At 38.7% G+C, this 23,884-nt stretch overlaps 1 protein-coding gene across 7 annotated transcripts in view; it reads right to left on the bottom strand.

Annotated features, from left to right (window-relative positions):
• Window positions 1-23,884, bottom strand: part of Nachralpha6 (nicotinic acetylcholine receptor alpha6) — a 205,824-nt gene that overhangs the window by 144,175 nt on the left and 37,765 nt on the right. For all 7 annotated transcript variants that reach the window (XM_070657582.1, XM_070657587.1, XM_070657585.1 and 4 more), the window contains 2 exons: window positions 7,908-8,047; window positions 1,555-1,599 (listed from right to left, as the gene is read on the bottom strand). In XM_070657582.1, coding sequence (XP_070513683.1) covers window positions 1,555-1,599; window positions 7,908-8,047 — 185 coding nt within the window. The remainder of the gene's footprint in view (window positions 1-1,554; window positions 1,600-7,907; window positions 8,048-23,884) is intronic.

Genomic DNA, 23,884 nt, shown 5'->3' with positions numbered 1-23,884 from the left:
TCGTGGGTTTATTGAATTTCAGTTTACCGGAAACGCAAATGACGTGTAACCGCATGAACAGTTCGCGTTAATTCGGTTTTATTTCTTTACGTTTGATTGATAATGTTCAAGACAAGTAGCTTTTCGGCATGTCTTTGCTTTCGCTGCGAAGAAAACGAGTACGGATGAAAGGGAAAAGAGAGAGAAAGAGTGGAAGGGTGAAGGGGAAAAATAGCGAGTGGATCGCGGTTCAAGAGTGCATCTTCCTGCTGTCTCGATTTTCCCAAACCCATTCCTATCGCGTCTTACTCTTTCTGCTGCCCGTCTAGTCTCACGTTCTTATTCCCGTGCGGTGCTCTTACCCATTTTTTTTTTTTGCATCTTGAGGGAAACACGGAGCACGTTCTTAGGGAGATAAAGAAGAAGCGGTTGTCTAGGTGCTCGCCTGCGAAGCAGCCGATGCACATGAAATCGAACCGACAATAGCAGCCATTGCATCCTCGCGTTTCTGATCTACTGATTGCTCGCTCACACGATTTCATCGATAATATAGCGAAAGAATCTGCGGAATCTGTCTGTCACACACGAATTATTTATACGTAAAAACGAGATGAGACAAATTTTTAACCCCGTCGTGGATTTAATTTTACTTTATATTAGACGTAAAATCATATTAAGCCAAGTTTTCATACTGTTAATTGTCATTAGTTAGATTTAATGTTAATAACTTAGAATTGAAATTAAACTTTAAAACGTTAATTAGAGAATTTTTGAAATAGCAAGTACGGCTGTGAATAAACACACAGTGAAACACACTTGAACAAGATTTTTTTCTAACTTAATTCACGATTTGCGTTTCAATTTGATTTACGATAAACGATTAACAAAAATAAAATAAAGCTTTTCCGCTTAAATAATGAGAATTGCCTAATTAAGTACCTGCGAAATATTGCCGCGCAATCAGAAACTTTTCTGATTTCCTGTTACGTGCGAATTGAATTAAAAACAATTATTGGACTTAACTAAACGCATCCGTCTAAATTTTTACCACACTTTAATCCCTCTCGCGCTACTTTCGCTTCGTCATGCGCGGCGACGGCAGATGTATTTTTTATCAGCGATATTACAACGCATCCTCGTAAATGGGAAGACCGCAGGCGATGGAAAAGTAACCGGTGTAGTTATTGATTTTCTGTTAACTGGCTATTTCGCCGAGAGAATTACCGCGAACGCATTTTCAACGTGTCATTTGCTTCAACGTAACATGAAGCTATGAGAAGGTGCTACAGAAGAATCAGTGCACGTAACCGCATATTCCTCGTTTACGTAACTACATACATTCGCGTACATTTAGTTATGTAATTCTTGAAGCAGAGCTTTCCCCTGTAGTTATCAAAATTTAGAAGTTTGCGAAGCACTCAGGCTCTTGTTCAAAATTTGCAAAGTATACGAATCTTAACACGGCAATAACGATTAAATGAATTACGTACATATACATATATTTTTTTTTCTTACAATATAAGAATTAGAAATTAACTCGAGTGTAAAAAAAAGATAAGGAACTTGATCACTTACCAGTTTCAGCCACGCGTTGGTCGTAAGTATTTGGTTCTTTTCATCCTGCAAAAAAAGCGAAATAATGTTACTTTAGACATGGGGCTGTGAGCATTACAGTTATTTCTAACCTACGATTAATTTATTTATTACTATTTAAGAAAATATAGTTAATTTTTTACAAAACGTTTAAATTGATCTGTTTCTCTTAAGTCTATTTGCTATTAGTTATCGTTTGTTGTACTACTTTATCTTCTTATTTATTCCTAAAACATTATTGTCTTTTAGAACGAACGATTTGTTTGAAGATGTTTTACGTGATCGATGTATATATGCGTCTTTGAATGTCATATCTTTTCTCGTATACGTATCTCATTCACGTTTATATGCGAACCCAGTCGTACATTTTACATGATAAGAACAAATAACGTACGAATGGAGTATGGCAAATATTTAGTCGCAAAATGAATTGGACGTGCGATTGAACTTTACTAGTACAACCCACAACATGTATTGTCAATATAAAAAAAAAACTTTTAAAGCACAAAAAAAAGGTTTGATTAACGTTTCGTACCGTGCACAAATTTTAAAATAAAAAATTAAATCGACATATTACAATTTTACATAGATGTGTAACATACTTATGTCAGAAATGGTTGCAATTGAATCGAAAGTTACAAACTATTAGACAGAGAACATTATTAGTTGAAGTATGATATGCTTATCGTGTAGGCATTAAAGATTTTTTTTTTTGCTTTAAGAAGTTTTGTAACTGTTTAATCCATCTAAATTGCGTATAAAATTTGCGTCGACAAATATGAAGAATTCTGACAAAAGAATCAGCACGACAAAATAATTCAGTCATAAGAAAACCTCGTTTACAAAAAGATAACCAATAATGGAATTACTGAATGCAAATTTTCTTTCTGCAAACGGTGGTTTTAAAAAGAATTATCCACTCGTGTCATATTGTCGAGAGTTTCAAAGTGATTTACGGAACGAAATAGTATTTTCGACATCGCCGACAAGTAAACTTTATATTCCTATACACAAGCAATCAAATTAATTGAATTCGTTATTTGTTATTCGGAAAGATTGAGAAGTACGAGAGAAGTACGAGTGAGCAGTAAATATTTTCTATTTAATATTTTTTTTTTTCTCGTAATAAACGTGCAGCAAGAAATAAAAAAGAAAATGCGGCTTATGATTTATGGGATGTAACGGCGCTCTTGGCATTGTTACCTACTTTAATTAAAAATCTGATAAAATATATATGTGCGCAGCAATACCTTGCACAGGTTTTTTATCGTTTATACTTACAATTTTAAGAAATTATATAAACGAAAGTATTGCACAAATTAATAAAAAAGTTAATTTGAAAAGTTGGAAGCCAGGAATTACACGGAAATATAAAATTATAAATTGCAATTTTTTTGATAAGTGATTTAAAACAATTAATGGCCAATTAAGTTTACATCGTCAAATTTATTTGAACGTGGAAAACATGTACTTATTAAAAAAAAAAACGTGTTTTTAATCCTCCTATATTTGTAAAAAATTGGTGTAACGCTTAAAATAGCTAATAATTGATTTTATTGTTACCGCTTATTAAATTATATATATTTTTTTTGTTACAGATCGACGTAGTTGCATCCACTGCTGTCATCGAAAGTGCCATCACCGCCGGTAATAATAATTTTACGAACCGCAGCCGGTTTGTCGGTCGTTCCGGGAGTTCCGTACACTATTCGGGCGTATTTTTTTTTCGCAAGGCTTTAATCTAAACGCGAGTGCCGGACAGGAACGCGCGAGAGCGATTGGTAATTTTCGCGATTGTAAATTCACGGTCGGGGTGTTCGCGAGTTACTTGTGCGCGGAAGGATGACTCGACACGTCCCATCTGAGAGGAGGAGCAGGCCCGGGAAGGGCATCCTGTATCGGCGGAGCAACTTTTAGGTGAGAATTAATTCTTTAAATAAAATCTTTATTAAAAAAAAGTTTTTTTTTTTATTAACTTTACATAATTAATATAATCTCTACATTAATATTTTACATTTTATGTTACAGTCACCGGCAGAATTCGACAACTCCGCTGAAGCTTATGCAGATTGGTAAGTCGCATGACTTTTTTTTTTGTAGTTTATAATTGGAGTGTCGTAAAAAATATTGGGCGCATAGCGCGCGCATAATTTTTTTCTAATAGAGAAAAAAAAATATAAAAATAAAAAACTCCTGGAAAAGTTATATTTCATTATATATAAAATTATAAGAAATATTTATTACTTAATATCTGCTTGTATTGCATTTGAGTTGCTGAACGTACAGCGGAAAAGTTCAACAATACGCTACATATATTTTTGTTGCATTTACTTTTTTTTTCTTTATTATACTATGCGGTATCTAAAAAAGTACGATATAAAGTACGACATCTAATGGGAAGGATTTTGCTTGACAAAGATGCCGTTCGTATACACGACCCCGAACATTTCTCTCGCAGTCACGTCTTTTCGCGGCGTACTTCCGTTTCCGCTACGTCGGCGTTCTTTATGTATGAGTAACACGGATGCGTTCTGTCACGACCGACTCATTGGCGCGACGTAATTGCATCTAGCGACAAAGACTAAAAACTTGCGACATGGCGCGATGTTCATCACTCGTACTGTTGGTCTAGATAAAAACCGACGAAATTACGAGTGACGCTACAAATTAATTACAGTTGCATCGTGAATTATGAGAAAATCGTAGCTGATGTTAACAAAGTTATTGCGATATTTCCAGCTCTTAATATAGACGTAATAAATCGATGAAAACTAAATTTCCTTCTAACGAGCGGGATTAAAGTGAGATTTTTATATCACAGGCATGACTTCTGGAGTTACCTATCAATTCCTCAGTTTTCGTATTCAGTACGCTATCTTGTTGAATTTTTCTGTATATTACATGCGTTACAAACGATTGACGTAATATAACAATCTATCAAAGCTCACTGAGCTCAATTCAAAAAGAAATCCGGCAAGCGGGATGAATAATAAAGTGCGAATTTCATGGTTCACGTTTCCCGTTTGAAGTGATACGAAATTGGCATGTAGATTCTTTGTGACGTCGACATTATTCGATAGAGTAACTTTTACCGGGAATACACAAAATGCGTGATTTTTTTGATCATTGAAAAATAAAGCTTTATTTCGCGGCTGCTGCCAATAGCAATAACAATACTGTATCTTTTTCACTTTTTCGACGAACAAAAAATGTACTATGAATTGAGTTTCCATTGATTCGAGATCAATAAATATCATCGTATAGTTTTGTAGTTATTTATCCACGGGATTGCGAGAAGTCTCAATTAAAGACGATCAATTAATCATAATAATTAACATCAAGGCATCGATAAAGTACACTTTGACAATAGTAATAAATAAAAAAAAATAAAAAAAAAGCTGTCGAAATGTCTTCTTACCAAATAGATGTATTTCGTTCGATCGCAGCAGCGATGAGCCTACCACTAGCGCGATTCAACGTCGTATCGGCCACGCGAAGTAGAGGTCTCGACTAAGCGCGAGCCAATGTTTACGGCCTGCCACGGAACATAAAAAGTTTATAGCGTGCTGAAGAACGTGAAAATGGAATTAAGAAAAGCATGATCGTTCCTCCTGTTATTATATCGCGACGCTTATTGTTAAAATGGTAGTAAAAATCGAGCCATATAACATACATAGCTGTAACCGTCAAATCTCTGGAAACACGTATTCGCATCTGCCGATGCTACGATAAGACGGTTACGAGAGTCAATATTCTTCATAATTGATAGTGGTGTTTTGCGCGACCTTTCGGCTACCCGAAAAAAAAAAAGAAAAAAAATGACATTAGTTTCGTCTTACGACTTCGCGAATGCCGAAAGTTCGGCCGATCTCGTTTCGCGTTCTTCGCTTTGGCCAACGTACAGAATCGGGCTCTGCTATTATGAACTTTTCTAGTTATGTGACCAATTAAAAGAACGCCACTTTTCAAAGCTCTCGTTTTCCAATTCTAACATCAAATGAGAAAGTCCAAGCGCAGGTTTAAGGCTAAACGTATTGATGAAAAACTTCTCCAGCTACCAGGCACTTTTGTGTCTCGACTATATGAAGCACCGTTTCAATTAAACTTTAATCGATGGCCAAATTAAATATGTATAATGGTTCAGAAAATAATTAAAACGAAAAGTACTTATAAAATAGCTACTTAAATAATTACAAACGCCGTGCACATTTCGATCGTGAAATATCAAATGATAAATTGCGTCGCTATATTGTATTAAGTGTTCAAAGAGAGCAGCTGAAGAATTTTATTCGAAAGTAGTCAAGGGGAGTTTTTGCACTGTAAGATTTATGAATTAATTCATTAAGGTTACCGGGTTTCTTATTACAACTCGCGTCAGATAAGAAAACTACAGAGATACCCGTCGTTTCCAAAGGCAACGATACTTTGAAAAGGAAGACGGTAAAAACCTCAGTCAGCTTGAGCGATGCGACTTAGCGAAACGACGACGTAAGGGTGGCGAGCAGAGGTTGTAATGGAATATGTTTTGCTACTAGAAGGATGAAAGAGAGTTCGCTACGGAAACGTCTGTGCTCTTAATGTCCGGAACACATAGCGGGCTTTTGTTCCAACGGAAAATATATATCGAATTGTATGAACTTCTGAAAGGAAAGTTATAGCAAAATGTTACGATAACTGTAACTATGAAAATAATAATAATGACGACGCGGGAGTGAAGAAAAAGAGGTAGAGACTCGCGTTATCCGCGGATAATTATATCCTTTGCGAATAAGTAAAAGAAATACCGGCGACACGCGCGCGATGTACGTTTGTTGTAAGCAGCGTTTGCTTTCTCTAATTAAATTGTATCAAAGTTTACGTTTAAACATATATCGAGGTACGAAGGAAGTCGAATAGCGAGATAAATATCTTGAATAAACTTCATTTATCCGAGAAGACAGCGAAGCATCCGAGAAATGTGAAACAGCTGTAGAATCTTACGGTTTTCGTTGCGAATGAAGAGTAAAGTGCCGGAAGCTCGTGACGTAAAAAGGCTCGGCGTGACGGATATATTCCCTCGGCCGTTAACTTCGGCCGTAAGGATGTTTTGAGAGAAAACACCTCCAATCGGTTTCTTTAATCCCAGCTATATATTACTCCCGCTAGGCTGGCGGGACCGAAGTGGATTGCAAGTATCCCGGCGTACTCTCCCCTGGTCAATTTATAATTGTAATCGAGAATCCGAGGGAAAAAAACTGCCGCACCCCGTGAATTCGTAATGAACTTTTGAATGCCGTCCATTCGTAACATTCATAAAATATTGATCGGCCGGGATTTTATTTATACAGATCGCGATAATACTTATGGCTAGAACGCAATCGACTATTCTCCAACTAGTCTACAAGGATCATTCGATACGCTTGCAATTTCAAGCTCCGCCGATATAATATGTATGCATCAGGAAATACCAAGATACGAAAAAGATATACGCGCTGCTATCGATGAAAATTTAATATATACGATTGCTACGAACGGAAAAAAAGAACTATATAGATAGGATTTAGTAACATTTTGCTATACATGGGCGGAAAATATATTCTTCTATTCGTGCCAAGAATTGACATCCGCCTCGACGTGTCCCTCATCCAAATTTAAACCTCTTGACTCGAATTTTAATATATTTCTCGTCTACACAATAAATCAATAATAGGAATGTTCGCGTAATATTTTTACTTTACTTTTCTTTTCTTTTCCTTTTTTTTTTCTTTTCTTTAACGCAAAGTTGTGTAAATTGCAAAATAATTCGTGAAAAAAAATTAAATGAGTTTCTTACAATATCCTTGCAAAGCGAGAATTTCCTTAAATACAGAATTAACGACGGCGTTGAACTCTTTTTGTTTTACCAGCACGTTTTACTATCGGACATGTTTTCAGATCTTCCCTTAGAAACCGTAACGTCTGCGCTATGTACCGTGTATATAATATACACTGTATACAATGATGATGGAAGTAAATAACCGCGGCGAGGGAGAGCGCGAAGATGGAGAACGTAATGCAATCTTACTTCATTCGTCCCCGTTTAACCATGCTCTCATTTAGATAAGCCCGATATTTTGACGTGCAAAAACTTGCGCGGCTAATCTTGGCACTTCTTATCTCGAAAACTCACACGGAGGCACCAGAATAGCCGCTTCGTAATGAATATTCACTCTTAAGATTTGAAATACATCCGCTACTTCACATTAATTATCAAAGTGCTCCGGATAGCTAATTTTTTTTTTATACGTATATTTACGCGTACATACATTTTCTGCGTGTATACGTCGAAAATATGTGACAAAAGAAATAGGACTTACCACGTCGATGATTTGCTGCAGAGTGATGCCAAACTTCACTTCCAGTGGTTCGCTCTCATTCGCGACCGGTCGCTCCAAGGTGTTGTAATTTGCCAGCAGGTGATTCAATAAGCGTTTCTCGTGGCGCCCGCAAAGGCTTTCTGCGATAAAGAACGAGAAAAATCGAATGTCAGTCAAGCCTTGTACGTTATTCCGGAGAGTGTGAGCCGCAAATAATCGCGACCCTTGTCAAAGCGTATTTACGAACGGATACGAAAGGAAAGATCCTCAGTTCGTTAATAACTGATTTTTTTCTTTCGTAAAAAAAAGCATAATGGCAAACAATTTAATTATTTTTGTTACAATAGCCAGAATAAACAATTGTGAAATTGTTTTTCTATTCGTTGCTTCTGTGTCAAACAGTCAGCAGTTTACGTCACAAAAAGCAATTATTTACGCAGTTTTAATACTGATAAAAGCTGCATGCACTTTTTTCTCATCGATTTTAACGAACATATTGTACAGTTGCTGCAATCGATCAATTAATAGCATTCTACATATTAAATTCCACGGAAAATTAATATAAATCTATTTTATAAATATCAAAAACTAAACCTTTTTGTTACGATTTTTTAAATAATTTAATCTCTCGTAGGGTTTACAACAAAAAAAAATGCGCTGAAAGAGCAACTGCTCTGCAAATTTATAAATAGGTGCGATATCTTAGAGTATCACGCATTTACTTTTTGCGTAAATGTAATTTTCTTGTTAAACAAATTCTTGTTAAGTATGAAAATCTACATGTTCGTTTTCCCTTCTAAATACTACCGCAATTTGCTCGTGAGATCGATTATCTATCGGCACTTCCTAATACACCGGGGATGAATTAATGCATATCGACGATTACAAAGTTCATGAATTCCCAACTTGCCCGAGCGTCGATGGAGGGCCCGGGCGGCGAGCTCCGAAACCGAATCGGCCAAGGGCCGGCGCTTCGGTCCACTTTCCCCGTTTGGTTTCCGGTCTATTCGCGGCTGAACGACAGCGCGAGCAAACTACTTTAATCCTTCGACAAATACGAAGCGAGTGCATTCCGTCCCCGACCAATTCCGGGGGCCGGATTGTGCTCGAGCACGTGCTACCGCGGGATCAAGTTTTGGGCGCATTCGGTGCGGTGTGTGCCGACGCCGGAATACGAGATGCAACAGGACTGCGTCCACAGGGAGAATAATGGTCGTCGGCCCCGCGGCTGAATTCGGCGCACGTGCGCCCATTGAAGACGACCGGAGTATCGTGAGGTCGCGACAAATATACCGTGCACCGCTGGAACGTTTACTGCCGCGCGGAGACCACGGTCTATCGCCCGGCCCAAATATTTCGCGATCACATTCCGACTCTCTCGCCCTCCCGCCTCGTATTCCCTTTTAGAATTTAGATACATTAATATTCCGACTTCGAGCGGGGCTGGTATCTTAAAGTACCTCAACTTCGCCGAATTCATCGCTTCATCACGCTGCGAATTCCGTTGACCGATAATCACGTACTTCGTACAACTCGGTTCGCCTGAAACTCGGAATCGTTCGGCTTGACAAGGGGAACATTATATGCATAGCGCAATACGGTGTGTTCTGTTTGCCCGAAGTTAAAGTCTTTCGACGTGCGACGACTAAATTCATGTTAAGACGGTAATTATTATTCGCATTTAAAATGCATTTCTTCATAATTAACTGCATTAAGTTTCTCAAGCAGCATGAAACATTTATAGAAACTAATATTTTTTCTTTTTTTTTCTTTTTACTAAAGCATTTTAAATATATTCTTTATTTTTTTTATATTTTTTTTTTTACTTTTTTTTTCCTAAAATACGACTTAAAAGAAACGAATTATTGGTCAAATTTTATCAATCAGAAAAGTCTCTTTCTGTAGCTATCTTTAAATATCTTCCATAGAGCAATATAGATCTCGCATGTAACTATTTCAGTGGCTGCGATAATGGCTGCGGATTATTCAAACACGTGTAATTACTTATGCCTACTTACATCCGCAAGTTAATTATTTTCAAGCGGGCATTTCTGTCGTGGGGCATTTCCGGATCACAAGAATGAAATTAATGTATTAATCGTTAATCAGATTAGTCAAATGTATTACGCGTATATCGATCGGACGTTAATTTCTAGTTTATACACTACGGGAATATCGCGCGGCGTTGATTAATTACCTTTGTAACGCCCAACGTAGAACGCATGCAGCACATTTGACTACGTGCGCCGTGTAAACAGGCCGAATTATTAGGACTGCAATTAATTATGCGGTAAAAAGTAATTTATCGTCGCATTCCCAGTGGCCGAGTCGAATGAACGATTTATCGGACAGAGGTTTGCCCAGAGAACGGAAAAATGAACCAAAGTATCCATTTAATTAGCCGCTTTGACGGTAGCAAAAAGCAAATTCGTAATCACAAAACGTCACTCTAAAGTATATAGAGGGAAGAAAAGAAAAAAGAAAGAAAAAAAAAAGAAAAATATAGGCGACAACGCGTTATCGCAAATTTTCGCTTCGAAAGGCAGCGCGCGCCGTTCAGGGATATTAATGAATTGAAAGAATCGATAGCCAAAGGACGGATAAGCGTGAATCCCTTTTAATGATCTTTCGCACGGAAGTAATATGGTTCGAGACTTGTCTTGAACTTCTTGAATGAGCGACGGCGAAACGGAGCAGCAATAAGCAACTTCGCCGAATCGCGCAGCGGCCATTTAGATGAGTGTTGGAAGACGATGGCAGTAATTAATGAGGCATACGTAAAACCGAAGGGAGAACTTAGGGAAAACTAAGTAGGCACGTGCGTTGGCAACTCCGTGCACCAGAGAACTTGTGTTAATGAGTCTTCTTTGAGAGAAGGAGCAACATTACAACCCTAGAGAATGCCTTCTAATTATTACATACAAATTACGTGTTTGATCTGATAGAAAATAATAAATTAATAAACAGGATTAAATAACGATGTATGTAAATTCGAGCGAGAATTTCGCAACATTTTTCTCACGCATTTTCTCACTGCTCCGAGTGAAGCTTATAATAATTTGTAATAGTTTATTCAGTAGGCATTAAACTGTTTTATCCGTACGAATTAAACTATTATTACGGTCAAATTAATAATGAGAGGTAAGCATACTCTGGGAGAAAATTAGAGAGCGCAAATTCTATAAATAGGATTATCTTATACTTGCTAATAAATTTCTCGAAATCAGCATTAAACTGGAAAAAGGCACGGGAAATGCGCCTCGCAAATGCTGCGAATGGAATCAATTTCGGTGTACCATTAGTTCATTTCCGAAACTAGCAGCAAAGCAGATTAACGAAGGTATTCTCAAACGAAAAGTTATAAATTAAAAGAGACAAAATAACTATTATTTTATTTCAATATTTTCGAATTTCTCGTATATATAAATTAAGTGAATATTTTATTAATTTCATATAAATTACATGCGAGTAAACAAATTCATAATTCATGTACATATACGTATATGGGTTTATTCTGAAACGAGCCGAGATCAATAAAATATAAAACAAATGGAATAAATTTCATACAAATAAATGGAAAAAGGAAATAAAAATTTTATGAAAAGCGTAGAATAAAAGACAAAATTACATATTTTGAAATACCTGGTGGCTGACATAATACTTTTTTCAAACATAGAATGCTTGGAAAGAAAGAAAAACGAAAAAGAACGGAGAAACGTAAGACAACAATGTTACTTACAGAGAAGTTTGTCACTATTGTTGACTTAACTATTTAAAAAGTATTACCGTACATGTCGAGCTCAAGAAAGTATCTAAAAGTGCATAGTTTAAATCGCTGGAAAAAAGAGCTCCAAATGCGTAACGCGAACACGTTGAAAAAGAAAAAAAGAAAAAAGATAGAAAAAAAACTCAACAAAGGGATACAGTGCCATCGATGAAACTTTTCTCGAGCGTGATCATTTTTACTTCAAAATGTACAAGAAATGAGAAGTTTTGCACGAAAGAAGTAAATATGACATTTTCTGACTTTTCGACAGGCTCGAGGATGCCTGAACGTGTTAATATTTGACGGAGGATGAGTTTTAATAGTCTCTCACGAAAGGTTTAAAAAAGAAACCGCAGCCTCACTCGGTTGTCGATTTAGATTAATGAGATTGCGCTCGGGGGGAAGGTTTTAAAGTGAAATAAGAGTATGCGGTTCAAAGGGAGGTTGAAGTATAGCCCCCGCAGTCTTTGACATAATAGCCGGTAAAACCCATTTGGACGAAATACGTGTCGAAATACGCACCGACGTGAATGGGCAGCCGGATATCCTTTTCGCCGACGTCGACGTCACTGTCATCGTCGACGAAGTACGTGAGCTTTACAGGAAGTATCGCTGTGGAAGGACGGCAGTCTTTGTAAGAACAGATCGTGTGCCTATCCACGCGTGTGTATGCTCGACACGTGCGCGGGGCGGCGATATTTTCCTTCCTACGTCACTACTGACGACATGCGACAATATAAAAATACCGATAGTAATAAAGAATGAACGACGATTGTTACAGTGGGCTGGGAAACGTCTGGCGGCGATCGATGAAGTGAATGGAAGTAAATTCGGTACCGGAAAGTCACTTTTTCAAAGAATGTTCACGAAAATTATCCAACAATATACCCTTTAATTAACTTTCCCTATACTTTTTTTTAAATTTAATTATCTAACTAAGAAATATATTAATATAAACGATGATACTAATTATTCATACGATTGAAAATAATCCGTGGTTACGCCGGGATAATAATACGTTAACGTTTAACATTATTAGAAAGCTATTTAGGAAAATTTTGAAGAACTGATACTCTAGAAATTTATAATCTTATCGTCATTATCGCGCCCTGAGATTCTTTATAATCCTCACTCATCCTTTTGTTTGTCGCGGTTCAACCTCGAAGGGAGCAACTTTCAATAAACTTATACATCGGGTAAATAGGATTACTTTTATAGAACGGCGTCAGGGGTGGTTTTTACAGCCCCGACGTCATTCTCATCGTCTCGACCGGTTAAGTCTTGCAGGCACCTGCAGAATCCACGCTATGAATGGCAGCCCTCTTGAATACCGGCGTGAATTCGCCCACCCGAGTATTCACGCGTGGGCATCATCGCGCGCGCATCCTAACCCTTACATATATATATATGTATAAGCCTTATATAGAATATATATAATAACATATATTTATTCGCAAAAGCCCACCTAACTGTGGGTCACGTGTGGACGACAGCTCGATTAACTCTCTCAGTCCTAAAGCTTTTCAACGCGTCCCTCATACTAAACGGGGAATAGTTCAGGGTGTCACAAAGATTTTCATGCTAGTGACAGTCTATTTTCTGCGATTATATGCACCGAAATGTATCGAGTAATTACAGATTGTTTTTGCGCTCGTACTTTAAATACGCTGTATGCTGGGAAGATAAAATAGAATTTTTTAAAGTATTTTTGTTTAGTAAATCGATTCAATAGTAAAGATTTAACGACTTTCATTAAACAATCGCATTACATTCGTACGTGCATTCGTCTTTATCGTCTAGAGACAGATCAACGTGACGCGATACGCGAAGCAGTTTCCATAAAGATAAACATCATTGTGTCCATCTGGCGCATATATCCACGATGCAACATGTTCGCGAGATGTGCATTTGGTCTCACGTAGCACGCAGCTGCATTCTCGAGGAATGCAACGCTGACTCTCAACTCGATATGGCGATGTTAGTACTATTGCATAAGCATTATCGTTTACTCGCGAGTTTCGCTGTTGCATTACGCGAGTGATAACGTCGCGAGATAACGATCTACGATCGTAGTTAAGAAAGCCAATTACGCAATAACGTCGGTTCTGCGTACTATCTTTCTAATTAGAAAATTAAAGAAACAAAGATATGCAAAAATGTTCAGATAAAAAAAAATAAAAATATTACAATTAATTAAAAACGTTAAAGAAATTTTAAATATTGTTTGATACGCTAAAGATTTTCTACAGCGCTTAGAGATTGTGTTCTTAGCGCATTTCGGTGGCATTTTTTTTTTCTTTTTCTTCTTTTTGCTGAAAAAAGATTGTAATAAATAAGCGTCATTTAGTAAATTCCAAGACATTCTTTACGAAAAACACGCACAAAAGGCGAAGTCACGAGGAATAATATTCGCATCTGGCATCGAGCATTTTTATTCCCTTCGAGTGCATTCGTCTCGCAACGTAACGGCAAAGTTAAAGCAACGCTGTTGCTCAACGGCATTTTTTATTTCCGTCGTTACACTTGGAAGAAGTCTAAACTAGTCCACGCCGCTAGCGCTATAAAACTGTCTCTGGCAAGCAGAGACCCATGGCTCCCTTTGCCTACGCGGTAAATTTTCCGGAAAGTCGGGGCGAAGTCTATCAGTCAGTGCTTGCGACCAGCGTAGTGCCCACCCACCCGAATTCTCTCCGCCGTATGTCGAGATGCTCGGGTAGAGCGCCGAAAATTATTATCAGGCTAACGTATCGTTCGTGTCAGTTCCGTGCCAGACAAAACACGAAGAGAGAGAGAGAGAGAGAGAGAGAAGCGAGAGAGGAACCGTACCGGGGAAACGTGGCTTTCCTGACATTGAAACGACGTCTGGCATTGTACCTGCTAAATTCTGCAGAGCTCTGCACCAGGTGATCGTAGGAAGCAATCATCGTTGCAAATGCCACGTAAATACTTAGATTTCGAGCGAGTAATACGGGATAATTACAGCGAAACAGGCTAGAAATCTAAAACGAAAGATGCGACAGAATTATACGGACTGTAGCAATTTTAAGATGTACGCGGAAATTCGCGGCTACCTGAGATATTAAGCCAGTGGAGCGTCGTCACGTATTTTTTTATTTCCCTCAGCCCCAGCCTTCCTGGTACGTGCACCAAGGACGCGTTAATTGTTTGCGCAAGCCGGCTATAATTGCCGTAGAATGTACAAAATTTGTATCGAACCGCTTAGCGACATGCGGCGAACGCGTGGGTGTGCGTCAACGGGATGTGTCGTTGCGGGGAAAAGCTCGGCGGAGCGTCCGGGAGAGCAGCTCTGGACCGAGGTTCGCGCGTGTATTCGTCCGTGTGGCAGAGAGGCGAGAGAAGGAGAGCAAGAAAGGGATGCTGACGGCGGACGGAAGGGAGGACGCCGAAGCGGAGGCGAGCCGAGGCTCGAAGCTCCATTGATCCACGAATATATACGCCGCCTACGACGTAACTTTGATCACGCTGTAAACAGAATATCCTGTCGCGTGTAGCGATGTTGCCTTGGTCTTAAGAAAAGACTTTTCTCGTGCAGACCAACGCCGCGGCACGATGCGTTTCTGTGCGCTTTGCGAGAGGGACCCTTGATCTCTACCACCTGCTCAAGTTGCCGTATTCGATAGTGACTGCCGCGCCGGGCGGGGTTGTAACGTGAGTGGGACTGTCATTCGACTCGAAAGTGTAACGATATACTGGAATATCCTGTTAAACAAAGCCGTTCGCTCCCGCCCGTGATTTTATTTAAAAGTCAAAAAAAAAAAAAAAAAAAAAAAAAAGAAGAAGACGAAAAAAAACTAGTATAGCGATTTCACGACTTTTTAAAATCTATGAAATTATGCTCGGAAGAGATTTAATTTTGATCAAGTTTTACATCGTAAAATTATTGTAATTTTCTTTTTAGTATTTCCTTTTAGTAACGTTATCAGTGGTTGATATTGAAAACCATTAATTGGTACGACGTAATATGAAAAGTCTAAATTTACATTGCGCGTGGCGAAGGATGCGGTCCTTACGCAGATAAGACGAATTTTCTCAACAGGCGTTATACATTTTATGAGACCTTTGGAGTCAAGTTGTCAAACTGTAATAGATAAGTTTGTACATTTATTATGCATTTTTGTTCGTCGCAAAAAAACGCTCTTGTCGTTTTACGTTTCGCTATTGGCCAGATGACAACGAAAGAGGAGCATTACGTACGCGAATATTCTTTTGACATATTTACTTACAACGAAGTGAACTTAATTCACGTAAAAGATCGCGACCCCTTCGTGGAGCACGTTGAAAGGCGATGCAGCTCTTATCTGGTAAAAAAGTTTAAAGCTTCATTGATCCGGAAAGGGTTTACGGCGGCTACCAGGTAACTTTGATCACATCGCGCACCGCAACCAAAGTACTCTATCGATCCTCGTATCCTCCCATACCGATCTCGCCAAATAATAAATTTAAAGAAGTTCTTATACGACAATTTTACGTCACCCTAATGGAAATCGCTTTTTTTTTATCAATTTAGCTTTCTCCCTTTTTTCAATAAAATTTCATTTTTAATAGATTGTTGCATAGTTAATTTCTGGCATTCAAAATTTTATTTTACCTTTACGAAGACAATTTAAAACAAAATTCAGAGAGAGAGAAAAAAAGAAAGAGAGAGAGAGAGATTCTCCGTAGAATAATAGCCTACAGTATAAATCAATAATAGCAAGGCATTTCAATCGGATTACCCACGCGATCGCGCAATTATATATTATATATTCCTATTGTGCGCATGTATATATGTGTGAGTCGTATCGAATCCCATATATTGCCGGCAATAGACGGCGTGGATAGATAATAGAAAGACGTAAAAGTTTCAATATCGATCGAACTTTACAAATATCTACACCAGCCACACGTTATGCCAAACGTGATCCTTCATCCTATCATCCGGTCGTGCGCAGCTTTAAAACCAAGCGATGCAGTATAAGTTTCGTTCTCGCGTGAAAGGAAACCAAATATTTCCCGAAAATGGAAGTGTCTGTTATATGTCCCATGGTTATCAAACATTCTGCCATGCATCGGATCAAGTTGCGCGTTTCACGACGAGCAGGCTTCCTTGAGAGGCAAATCGAGCGCCCGCTTCGGCCATGTAAGCGCGCCGGGATCAAGGGTTTCAGTTTCGAGTACAAAAGTCTCGTCGCGCACACACGGGCGAATGCAAATGTAAGTGCCGGAAACTTAGAGTTTCGCGCAAACACCGCGGCGAAACCTGCTAACGATGCGGACAGCGGGGACCCAAGTGCCTCAAAATCTGCGGAAACTAATGCGACCGAGGGCAGCTCTTCCGCATCGGGCGCATACTTACGTACGATACACGGCGCGTATGTTGGTCACCGCGCGATATCTGTGCGGTCAACGGGAATAGGAAGGAACGTGGCAAACCGCACGTCGGAAGGTCGCGCGGAAGCTCAAGTTCAAGTTTCGGCATCGGTCTAATCAAAAGCCTTAATTGGCTTTCGGCCAACACAGGCACGGCACCGGTGCTCCATTTCACGCGGATACGAGCTTTCCATAGTTCTCGCGAATTCTCCGTGGAATCGGTGCCCGCGATGCATAGAATACGCTAACATAGTTAGACATCTAGAGCGTGACGCAAACTGAATATAAAGAACCGCGGCTGTATTATGTACACACGTACGTGCGCGCGTATAGTATAGTCCTGCCTATCTCTTCGATGGAGCGTTTGTATTAAATAAAAAATATTTAATACGCACCGAGGAAATTCGGTATAATTTCCGCAGGTAAAACTTCCGGGGGAGAACGAAAAGAATGCTTGGAATGTCGAAATAATAACGCGTGTGCCAAGAATGTGAAATGATATCGAGCGTGTCTCGAAAATTTTTAACAGGAACAACTTTGCGCCGTATACAAGTTTGAAAATGTATGGAATTCATTACTACTTGAATGGACTGTCGGTGCCGCCGAGCCTATTGTGCGAGTTTTCCGCCAGATGCAAAATCGAAAGTGGTGCAAATCTATGCGCAAGCAACTTAAATTAGATTTTCCTGCTAGGACGCGTCACGAGAGGGTTCCCAATGAAAGAACAGAACGCGAGGGAAAACATTGAAAGCCGCATTGAACTCGCCGATTGTTCTTTCGAATAATCAAATAGTCGGAATACATATTCATTGGGATCGTTAAAAGAAACCCGGTATGGTTTTTCGAGAATGTTATTTTTATTTCTTCCGGCGCATCTATTATCTTTTTTATTTAATCAAGTCATAAATTTTTATTTTACCATGCTGAATTTAAAATGGAAAAAAACAGGCAATATTCTCGTTCAATTAACAGCAAATAATTTCTTTACAACGCAATGTAAAAGATACTTTAAAACAATTGTTTAATTTAAATGAAGAATATTGTTGAATTTGATATTATTAGAAATATTTCTATTTTATTATTTCTATTGAGCTGAATTAATTTCGAACGCAACCCTCTAAGTTTATCATTTAATTTATCATTTAATAACTAGAAATATACTTGCGGAAGTGTAAAAAGAGACTTTCATATCTAAGTTTGTATTCAAACGATCGTAAAATTTAACCAAATATTATCAAATATCCGCCGATTAAAAGTCTTAGTTTAGCGAACGCAGTCAAACTTTCAAACACCTTTAAGCTAACTATCCAATTTTAGCAAGCGTAAAAAGCGATTCACGGATTTTCCGCTCTGCAAAGCTTTCGGTATTTTATCCGCTTTATGAAGCAACGCGAGAAAGTCAACGAAGCGAATTGTCGTCGCGACGTGCATCGAACCATGAATGCATAGGAACTAAAGTAAAATAACACTGGGAATTTAGGTGAAGTGCGCGAGTACTCTCACGTGGAAGATGCACACGTTATAATTACCTCGCCCGCGTCAGCTTTTTCCTTTGATATCGTACAAATTTTTTTCAGCGGTCTCGCAAATCGGGACATCTGTTCCAGGAACGGGAAACAAGGATAAGGGGCCGGCGCGTGTCATATTTCGCGGGATCGTTATTTTTTTTTCTTTTTTTTTTTCTTCCTTCTCTAAAGGCTGCGTCTTAAAATAAATTTTATAATATTACATCGTAGAACGGCGGTAGGCAAGCATCGGCATTGTGAAGTTATACCGGTCTAAACATTCCGCGCCTACGCGACATAGGCATAACGTATGGTTATTTCTGACGGCCCCCTTTTCGCCGAGCTGTCACCCGGCATGCAAAATACGCAGATTACATTCTGAAGCGGAGTAACCGCTGCGTATCGACCGACGCGTCGGTGATGCGTTCTGTAAATGGCGGCGGCGTCTCTCAATTTAGCTCCCTTTGCCACGTACTTAAAAGCACAGCGACACGCGCTCAGCCCCGCCTAGGGCTCGTAGACCCTAATTAGCTTCGGTGCAAATAAAGGGTCACCTCTCAAAAGAGACGCGGTGAAAAGCCAAAGGGAGGGAAGAGTGGCGTATAGACGTTCGCTACTAAGCGCGCTCAAAAATTCATATGCTCGTTCGATCGGTTGAAGGACGATTTAATTGTAGCTTCCGTGTGCCGCAATTCGTTAATTACAACGCGCTTTCATGACGGATTTGCAGAATCATTTATACATGCAATTGTCGGTCGAATTAACCCGGGAAAATAAAGTTATTGCTAAATTACAATGTCCTATTTTTTTTTTGTTTTTTTTTTTGTTCTCTCGCGACCTATTTTCAAATTCAAACGAGCGAATCTGTACATCCGCATGGTCATCCAATTTTATGAGTTTCATCTCCGCAACTTTTATTAACTACATGCACGTAACCTACTTATAAGTGACGAACGTACAAATATATTTTGCATATATGTATGCGCGCATATCTCGGATCTACGAACTGGGCTTGCATATTACGATTCTTCCTTATATACGAATTACTATTACCTTTTTGAAACTCGTCGAATATCTCTAATGAAAGAACTTCGCAAGAGCGACACCGTACCGTTTCTGAAATTTCATTAACGCGGGCTGTGCCGAATTTCTCGTTGACCTCGCGCAAACGTAAGCTACCTCTCGCCATCAGATTTCCGGCGATATTTTAGCTCAAGCTTTCGCTGCACACGCAGTCGTTTTCTTCTTCTATTTTCGCATGTCTTGGCAGCCGAGCGAAAGCCGGCGCCGGCCGTAAAAGGACCGCCGGGGATTAATTAGTCGGTCGTACGTTAATAAACTTACGAAACAAGTGGCGAGAGTGAGCGTGACGATTTCTCTCGAGCTCGCGGCTCTCTTGTTCTCGCATTATCGCTAACAAGAGCGCGATAAGCTTCGTTTCTTGATATTTCCCCGGAGTAAAAGCAATTCGAGAGACCCAATTCAAGGGGCAATTCCGGACGCGAGAACATGAGAACACCCGTAATTGCAAAATGCATCTTTAAAAAGTCATAAAACAATAATCGTTCTGGGAAATGCGAATCAAAAACTGAAAATACAGTTTGTAATTAGCGCGTTGTAAAAGAAAAAAAAAGAAAAAATAAAAAAAAAACATGGTTACGTCGGATTAATTTAAAGGGCGATAAAGAAGATAAATCAAACTTTTTTTTATCAAAATCAATATATGTATTTGTGAAAAAGAGGTTACAAACAGCAATTGATAAAAAAAAAGAAAAAAAAACTTACTGAATTTAATTGGAGATTTTCTCTGCTAGTTTCGAAATATTACTATTCACGTTCATTCACACGTTGCTCACAAATTATTGTAACTTGTAACGAGTTCTTCAATTAGCCGAGTACTTAGGAAGTACTTGCGCTCTAAGAACTGATGAAAAGATATGACAAAATTAACAAAGATAATAACCACCATAGAACAAGAATTAGTAATTTCTTACTTAATTTCGGAACTTGTTTCAGAAATTTCAATTAAGTACGATAATTTGCAATTTTATGCAGAACTACATTAAAATAAATAAAAACTTACCCGTACGAAATAAAATTAGATTGCACGTTCAAAGCTAACCAAATATAGAAGCGGTTCATTATTAATTTTATTTTTTGTCTTTTTTTTTCTTTTTCCTCTTTAAATCTCAATTGGTAATTAAAAAATTGATACGATAATTCTCATTAGTAGATGCATCTTTTTCGTTTGTAACGGCGTTTCTCTCGTCTCACGTAAGGAGTAAGCCATTAGTGAGATACGACGGGACGTGGAAAGACAGTCGAGAAGCAGAAAAGGCAATGCTTATAAATAGAATGGCCGTGGGTACCGGGTATATGGATAATGTTTTCACGACGAGAGGGAAATTTCTACGACGAGTTATTACCTGCAACGTGGTGAGAATAAAGGCTCATACGGTATAAGAGGTATTCTTCTGCAGCCTTTTTTATTGGATCTCCGTCCTTGCGGGAATCTTTGTGGAGGAAATTTTATTTTTTGCCCGGCGCGATGGACGCCTTGTTTTAAACCAAAAGGGTGAGACGGCCTCTCTGTGCGCGTCTTTCCTCGTCTTCGATAGGTTCGCAATCATTGATGGTACGTTCTGGCTCAGTGCTGGACAGTTTTGCTAGACAGCTACGAAATAAGCCACGGATTGGCTAAATAATCATTAGATTACGATTAGGTTCAATTTCCACTCGGATGAATGTTAGATCTCCGTTCGATAATTTAAACTTCTTATTTTTATCGATAAAAATATTTATTTTAATCATCTAGTTTCAGCGCTTTAGTTATTTTTAATCGTTCGCCGTAATTTGTTCGAAAATATTGTCGGTTATTGATTATTTAACAAACTATGTCGAATAATATAACGAATCGTTTATCGTAGCACGACGTAATCGTTATGCAGCGTGTAGAGCTCGCGATTACGTGGCGCGTGAGTGTTCTCCACTAGACGCGCTCCTTCGGGAATCAAACGAGCGATAATGGTTGAATTGATATCCGGCGCGTGGAAATGGAGCTCGGTGGCTCGCAGCCATCGCGTCATATCGGTATACAAGGGTTTATGGTCCTCGCGTGCTGGCACGTTGCCCGTAAATTGCGTCCACCACGGCCACGCGACGTTCTAGCTCTAGACGTCGACGTGTTGCGTACCTGCCCGATACCTTTCTGGCATACTCACGAGCACCTGTTATATACGAAATAACGAGAGCGTGTTTTCAGAACGCTGGACGGATCATTGACCGAGTTAGCAGTCCGCTTTTCAAACGAATCTCCTTCACCGTTTTTCAGTCGTAATAAAATCGTGGAAAAAAGAACGTTCTTTATTAAAAAAAAAAAAAAATTCTTAACCATTAAAAAATTCTGTACGAATGGATATCTACGATGAAAAATGTCCAAAATTATAAATTTAAAAATACAGCGATTGCGGAACAAAATTTTCGTGGCATTTAATTATCATAAAGACTTCAATGTACGTACAAATATTATATGCTCTTTGTAAAAGAGTGCAGATGGTTGGATTACGGTGAATCGAGATCATCGAAAAATCATCCGACATTGGTGTTTACGAGCTGGATTATGGGTTCAAACGTTTCCGCTTCGCTGGTCCTTGAAGAGACAAGCGGAGAAGTTTGTTTACGAGGCAATCGCATAGAAGTGCAAACGACGCGGCAATTTATTCGCTCGCGACCAACTGGTACACAAAGTTTGCGAAGACAAACTTCGGTATACATCGCGAATTTTACTACTCTTCATCGAACGCCTAGGAACTCTAGGGCTCTTTTTAGATGAAAGATTTGTATACAACTATTAAGAGCCATCGTTTGCACAAAATCATTATTCTCATACTATTTAAAATAAATCGAACAAACTTATTTGGAAATGAAAAATTTGATAAATTAAACGTCTACGTAAAATTAAAATATTATTTAATTAAAAGTACAAATTATTTGTAATTAAAAATTAAGGAAGTACGTTTTCAATAAGCGGCATTAATCTTGCGCCAGTTTTAATAATTGAAAGCTCTTCCACTCATATTATATTGATATACTTTTCGCTTTTAAAAGAAATTTAATATGAAGCAATTTTTATTCCTGTTTTAAAAAATTCTGTACTTCAAATATTGAAGTGAAACTTTACATACACGGGGTGTAAAATACGGGGCGAAGCTGACGAAGGGTCGCCTGGCATCGGGTAGCACGTAGCGTCGGCACTCAGCAAAAGTTAACCGGAAGAAAATAACTCGGGCAGAAGTGAGTTATACCAGATTCCGGTCGTGCGGTTTCATAACCATGCGCGGGATATTAATTCGGCCATTACCGCACGAGTGGTTTCCAAAGCTGGCAGCGATCAAGCTACAGCGCACGTTTGCATGCAGAACGCTCGCGCGAGAAAACGAATCACGGGATGATTTCTACCTGCGCGCGTAACAGATCACCTCGGATCTACCATTAACCCGAATATCTTTCAAATGTACCCGTATAAAAATAAAAATCTAATATCCGGCGAACGCCATCGGTCTCGCGATTTGACACACGCGCGCGTTACATATCGAGCAGACTTACGGTATCGCGTTAATCGCAATTCGGTGCACGGCAAGCGATCTTAATTTACAGCCAAGCTATTATATTGATTGTGATATAAAACAATTGTTTTTATTTAACCTTTAATTATGCAATTCTCAAGAATATGCTTCGCAGTGCACGAAATCGACTTTGATCGTGTGTTTAGTGTACTTTGCGATGCATTCTGTGTATTTAAGCTCGTACAACGCGAGAACTAAATTTGCATTTAGTTGGAATATATTAATTCATTATTTCGCGGAGAATTCAGGGGCGATCAAGACGTAGCGAATATTTGCATCCGCGTATATCTGCACATAGATGGATCCTGGGTGGAAGACGAACTTTCACGACATAGTTGGGAGTTTAAATTCGTACTCGCGTGATGAGTTTTGCCATTAACCCAAATATATTTCGCATTTACTCCGAATCCGTCATGGATTCAAGTACTCCGATAGCGTTCTAAATCTCGTAATACACAGAGGCGGTGCTACATATATTCCGCAACGAGATTAAAGAGTTACTTCCAAACGTGGGAAAAAAGTAAAAAGTGATACATTTATATAACTTTAAAAAAAAAAAAAAAAAAGTAAAAGAGTTCTAAAAAAAGCACTTTAAAATCTAAAAACTTTGTTTTTGAATCCCGTTCTCACCTTTTATTACGAAGTTAATTACGACATGCTTTAACTTACATAATTATATTCCTGAACAATATTTTTATCGTAATAATCAAA

The sequence above is a fragment of the Cardiocondyla obscurior genome, linkage group LG06 (genome assembly GCF_019399895.1).
Source record: "Cardiocondyla obscurior isolate alpha-2009 linkage group LG06, Cobs3.1, whole genome shotgun sequence".
NCBI classification, from domain to species: Eukaryota; Metazoa; Arthropoda; class Insecta; order Hymenoptera; family Formicidae; genus Cardiocondyla; species Cardiocondyla obscurior.
This window is presented reverse-complemented; position numbering and strand designations above follow the sequence as displayed.